The sequence below is a fragment of the Entelurus aequoreus genome, linkage group LG21 (assembly GCF_033978785.1).
Source record: "Entelurus aequoreus isolate RoL-2023_Sb linkage group LG21, RoL_Eaeq_v1.1, whole genome shotgun sequence".
NCBI classification, from domain to species: domain Eukaryota; kingdom Metazoa; phylum Chordata; class Actinopteri; order Syngnathiformes; family Syngnathidae; genus Entelurus; species Entelurus aequoreus.
Window position 1 is genome coordinate 17,742,451 of NC_084751.1, and position 5,954 is coordinate 17,748,404.

Consider the following 5,954-nt stretch of genomic DNA (forward strand, 5'->3'; position numbering starts at 1 on the left):
GGAGTGCTATTTCTCGGCTAATTTTTATGCTTTAAGTTGCAAGAATAAATGTGAGTTACAAGAATCCCCGCTTTAGTTGGCTGAGCAAATGTCACAGTAAACCCTGTTATATCTGCCCAAAACGTCTGGTGTTTCTTGTGAGCATTACCTTATAGTTAGCTTATATCCTCATATATAAGCTTCCTACCTGTCGACATAACTTTATCTTTCAAATATGGGAAGGAAGAAACTGAGTGTGAAGGACTGACATATATCCGTGAAAGTATGGAAAAGCTGTTGATGGTGTGTTTGACGGAGAAGCAGCTTGCAGGAAATACCGTAGAAGTCCACTCTCCAAGGTAAATCCTGAACATTGTTATTACATTAGTTCCTAAATCTACTTTAGTTGTTAGTAGTGCATATTTTATTTTATCTATCATTGTTTTTATACAACATTTCTGATCTAAAAGTCTGTTTTTCTTTTTAAATGTGAGGTACATGTTAACATTGGATATAAAATGCCAAATTTTTGTGCATCCACTTAAAAAAATGAAGCTGAAAATCTTCAATTAAATCATATCTTGAGGGCTCCAACAATTAATAGACTAATTCGATGAGAAAAAAAAGTTACTATTTTTATTTTGTTGCTTAAATCAATCGTCTAATTACAAAATAAACATTGCAATAGAGTGCACATGAGGGCGGTGGTGCGTGAGTGCCTTGATATGTGTGGCGGAAAACAACGGAGAGTGTTTTATTTATTTATTTTTTAATTGATAGACACATGTCAAAAGTGCAATTTTATTAGATTAAAGAATGCAGAGAAATTGTTCTTTATTCCAGTAATATTCCCTGAAATCTGCTTAAAAGTATGTTTATGATTATTAAATGTATCGAATAAATTTATCAATAGATTACTCAATAACTAAAATAATGGACAGCTGCAGCCCTAATCTTGACTGTTGTCCAAATAAATATTGCATGTTGTGTAAAAATAAGAGTGGTGCCGTTTTTTTGTTTGTTTTTTTTCAATTACAGTAATGCACTGTAAAAACGTTGACCGTAGCCTTTATTGTTAAAAATGGAAAGCTCAGTTGCCAGAATTTTAAAGTACAAAAAACTGTTTTTTAATTTGTTCGGTGTCAATACCCCTGTAATAGCTGCAGTAAAATTACGTTTTGTTTTGTACAATCTACAGATTTTTTACACTGTAGACAAGGGTATTTCCCCCACCCCAAAGAATTTTTTAACTCTGGCATATAAAGTACACCAAATATCCACTGTAGAGGACACTCGTTCCCAGGAATGTACAAAATAAGACAAATAGTGAAAGGAGCAGTCATTATGCCCCCTCCCTCAACCTCTGGTCCTTAGCTTTCTGCAAATGTGGCCCCCAAAACAATTTAGTGGAATTTCCCTGCTACACGTAGTCCATAAAGTCACAACACTTTTATTAGTGACCTTTTTTACAGTACTTAGAGAGGTAATAGTTGGTAATAACAGGGGCAGGAGAGGACAGAGATAAGAGAAACTAGTGTACAGCAACATGTTGATCTAAGGACTAAACACAATGAAACAATGAGAAAGGAAACACGGGATTCCTGAGAGCAAAAGGCCACACTTAGTTCTGCTTTTGCAATTTGGTGCAAACAGTGGGAACATGGGAACAGGCCACACGCCACACCACCATTTAGTTAAAGGGTATGAAGAAAGTCAAGGAGCTTCCTACCTGCGGTTGACTTGAACGTTGGTGTGTGTCGGGGTCAGGCCATAGGACATGTAGCTCTTCATGCCTTTGAACTTAGTCTGCTTGGTTGGGTCGTCAATGGTGCAGGTGAAGGGGTACGGGTCCTCCTGCCACTCGGGTCCGTGCTTGCCCATTGCCACACAAATCTTGTCCCCATCTCTAACAAAAGCCGCCGCCTCCCCGAGCAAGAAGGCCTCACCTCCAGACTTGACAAAAGTGGAGAACCTGTTCAGGTTCCTTCCCACCGTGGCCGAGCTCTTGGCCTGAGGTTGCTGCGAGCTGCTGCGTCTGCCCGGAAGGGAGGTGGTCACAGGGTACAAGGAAGGCGGTGAGGTACCCAGACCCCTGGGGGTGTCCGTCGCTGGAGAAGTGTCATCCCATTCGTCGTCCCAGTCGTCATCGCTCCCCTGGCTGGTGTGGAAGCTGCCTCCCCCGCTGCCAACACTTCCTGCTTCGGGTCCTTTCTGAGAATAGGTGACATGGGTGGGGGTGACAACTTTAGGAGAGGAGAAACCATTGTTGTTGTTGGAGGTGATGTGATCCCTAATGATCTCCACATAGGACGCTGGGAAGAGGCCAACATCCCCCCTGCTGTTCTCCCCCTCCAACCAGCCCTGCAGCTCTTCCTCACTAAACAGGGTGACCATCTCGTTCTCACTAATGGAGATCTCCCCTTGGTTCTCCGAGCTGAAGTCGTACAACACCCTGGCCTTTAGCGCCATTCTCAATATGACTTATCTCTTTCTTTGCTCAAGAACCTTCTTTGCTTCCCAACATAAAGATCCTGAGGAAGTTGCAACTTTTCCACACTTTTGTCAAAAACCTGTTTGCTTAATCCGCGCGTGGAAGAAAAAATAGCAAAGTAGAAATCCTATCAGATATCCGGCAATCACCTCCTCTCCTCTCTCTCAACTTCAAATACGTATTTCATCGGACAAAAATCATGACGTCTTATAAAAAACAAGTTGACAGACCTTCGATGGGTCGATGTTGGAGTTAATGGCGGATAATGAAAAGGGCTGAAGTCCCTTTTTTCTCCGTCTTCTCCCCGAGATGCTTGTAAGTTAAGGATACCAGCCCGAACACGTAGTAGGACTGAAAGGGGGCGGAGCCTAATGCAAGTTTGGTCAAGCCACGCAATTCACATGAATGGGAAAAATGTGTGTATTCTATTCATATCCCTTTCAGAATTACGTGATGTAGAAGTTATGCAGTTTCTATATGTTAGCTTTGTGCCATATCGTGCACAGCGGCTTCTCAACAACAGTGATATTGTGCAGTGTTTTTTTAGTGAATTTTTTTGGCAAGTTTCAGACAGTGTGCATTGAGGATATTTTGTGGCAGTGGGTAAAATTACAACCATTTATATTGCACCCCGGCCCCCACACCTCAGATACATAATCATATTGCAATCGATACCGAGCGTGATATGTCTAACAATATGCATTTGGTTCTGATAATTACTGAATATCAATGCAATTACATTTAGAAATGTTTATTTATTGACATTTAAATGGTCCTGGGATGTCATATAGTATGTGTAATGTCAAGCTTCTGTCGCTAGAGGCCAGTGCGACACCACATATTAATTTTAAGAGAAAGCTGCAATAGGAATCAACCCAGGGTTTCAAATATATACTGTAGGACCTATAGGTGCATCTAAAAAAATCCGAATATTGTGCAAAAGTTATTTGATTGAAGGAGTTAAATTCAGAATATGATTTTTTTAAATTACTATAACTAACCTTTTGACAATTTTTGAGATACGTTTTTGTTTTATTTTTAATTAGGATTTTAAAGATAATAAAAACGCTTGGAAGATGTGGTTAATTAGAATCAACTTCAAAACCCTTCATCAACGTTTTGTATACAAACTGTGTGGCAAAAGTGGAAAAAAGTGCAGTTCCCCTTTAAAGGGGAAATGCACTTTTTTTTTTTTAGAATTCTGAGGTCATAGAAAAAGCTTGCAAAATGTTGCCAAATGGAGTCCTCTATTATGCATTCTATTGACCAAGCAAATGTTTTCTCAAATGAAAGTAGTTACCTTGTAGCAAAAAAAAAGTCACGGCTAATTAGTCATTACGTGTCGTGTGTCAGTCGACGTCATTTCCGTGTTTGCAGCACCACACCTGACGCCACCCCGTGTAACATGCAGGTAGTCAATGCAATGCAAAGTTTCCCCAACAGTGATCTGTAGAAATCTCTTCTGCATATGAACAAGGCCTGGTTACTTTTGTGAATTTTGTATATTATATGCATTCATTACAAATATATATTTCAAATTTATATTTATTTTAAATTGTTGAAATTGTAAAAAAATAATAATGAAAAACCAAAAATCAGTATATCAGGAAATTAGAATATTATTATGACAAGTAAAAAAAAGGATTATAGAAATGTTAGCCACTTGAAAAGTATAAACATGAAAAGTATGAACATCTACAGACTTGGTCGGGTCTCTTTTTGCCAGAATTACTGCAGCAATAGGGTGTGACATCAGTCTCTGGCACTCCTCAGATGTTATGAGAGTGGCCTTCAGCTCTACTGCATTGTTGGGTCTGACATATCGCATTTTCCTTCTTGACAATACCCTACCCCATATAGATTTTCTATAATCTATGGGGTTGAGGTCAGGCGAGTTTGCCGGCCATTTAAGGACAAGGTTACCATGGTCCTTAAAACACATACTGGTAGTTTTGGTACCATGTCATCTGCTAGTGTTGGTTCACTGTGTTTTCTGATGTCCACGGTCACTGTAGCCATCTACTAGGTAGTTTTAGACCACTCTCTATACACTCAACTTTATCGAGATACAGATTTTGTTTTCCAACAGGACGTGGTACCTGCACACAGTGTTACAACTACCAGTACCAGGTTTAAGGACCATGGTACCCCTGTCTTAATTGGCCAGCAAACTCGCCAAAATCTATGGGGTATTGTCAAGAGAAAAATGCGATACGCCAAACCCAACAATGCAGAAGAGTTGAAGGCCACTATCAGAGCAACCTGGGCTCTCATAACCCCTGTGGAGTGCAACTGACTGATCGACTCCATGCAAATGTATTCAAAAGAAGCCCCAACCAATTATTGAGTGTACATGTACAGCACATAGTACAGTAGGGGACGGCGTGGCGAAGTTGGGAGAGTGGCCGTGCCAGCAATCTGAGGGTTACTGGTTCAATCCCCACCTTCTACCATCCTAGTCACGTCCGTTGTGTCCTTGAGCAAGACACTTCACCCTTGCTCCTGATGGGTCCTGGTTAACGCCTTGCATGGCCCCACACAGCAGAAGACTGCTATACGGATCCGCCTTCAAGTCGCCCAACCCGCGTTACTGTCACATTCGTTTTTGGCTCCACCTAGAGGATACAGCTCCGCCTCTGAAAATTGTACGGTCAGACAGCTGATCCTGAGCGGACTCGTGTCTGATTCGCATACGCGGACGCGACAAACCAAACCGGCGCGCGCCGCCTAGAGTTATAGGCTCCGCCTACGCGCGCTGAGCCGACCAATGTCTGCACCCGCAGACGTGGACGCGCCTACTAGCGTGTACGCGCATGAGCCAAGATCTCTGGACTTTTTTTGCTGGAACACGAACGTAAGTATAGATTTATTGATTTTTTGCTACATTCACAGTAAAGATCAGCCTTTGTGTTTCCATCATCATTTATGTATGATTGTAATGACGTTGTTTGATATTAGGACTAGCAGTAAAACTTTATATTCTGTAAAAAAAGGCTATTTTATTTCCAGCGCCGCCTCCCAGAATGCTTTGCATGGGGACGTGCGTCTGACGTCACGTGTCCAGAAAATTCAAAATGGCTGCACGCGGTAGGTGAGGCCCGAGCGAAGAAAAGTGGAAAAGAGTGTTATTCGTCAAAAAACCCACACAACGACGGTCATTTTTTCGCCGTGCTATTGTAAAATTGTCTTTTATCTGTGTTTTGTGTTCCGGGGGACCCCGACTCCAGAATGTGAAAGTTTCCCGCGTGAAGCCGGTGAGTAAAAAGTTCAATACAGTTAACTTAGGCCATCTTTTGTTAGACGCTGTGAATGTGTGTAGGTTACATGCTACGATATTCCACATATTTCCAACTGCTTGAAACGAAAGCGTATTACTTTATTGTCAGTGTTGTTTAGGCCCAGGTCGCTAACGTTACTGCGTTAGTCAACAACGTAACGTTAACGGAGTGGAAACAGCCGTTCTTTGCCATTAATATGAGTGTGT

The 5,954-nt window shown here is 41.5% G+C and overlaps 1 protein-coding gene across 1 annotated transcript in view; it reads right to left on the reverse strand.

The window, feature by feature from the left end:
• LOC133638458 (sorting nexin-18-like) overlaps positions 1 to 2,809 on the reverse strand; it is a 35,135-nt gene extending 32,326 nt beyond the window's left edge. Inside the window, exon 1 of the mRNA XM_062031087.1 lies at positions 1,709 to 2,809. Within this exon, the coding sequence (XP_061887071.1) occupies positions 1,709 to 2,448 (740 nt within the window). The 5' untranslated portion in view covers positions 2,449 to 2,809. The remainder of the gene's footprint in view (positions 1 to 1,708) is intronic.
• Positions 2,810 to 5,954: the final 3,145 nt, after the last annotated feature.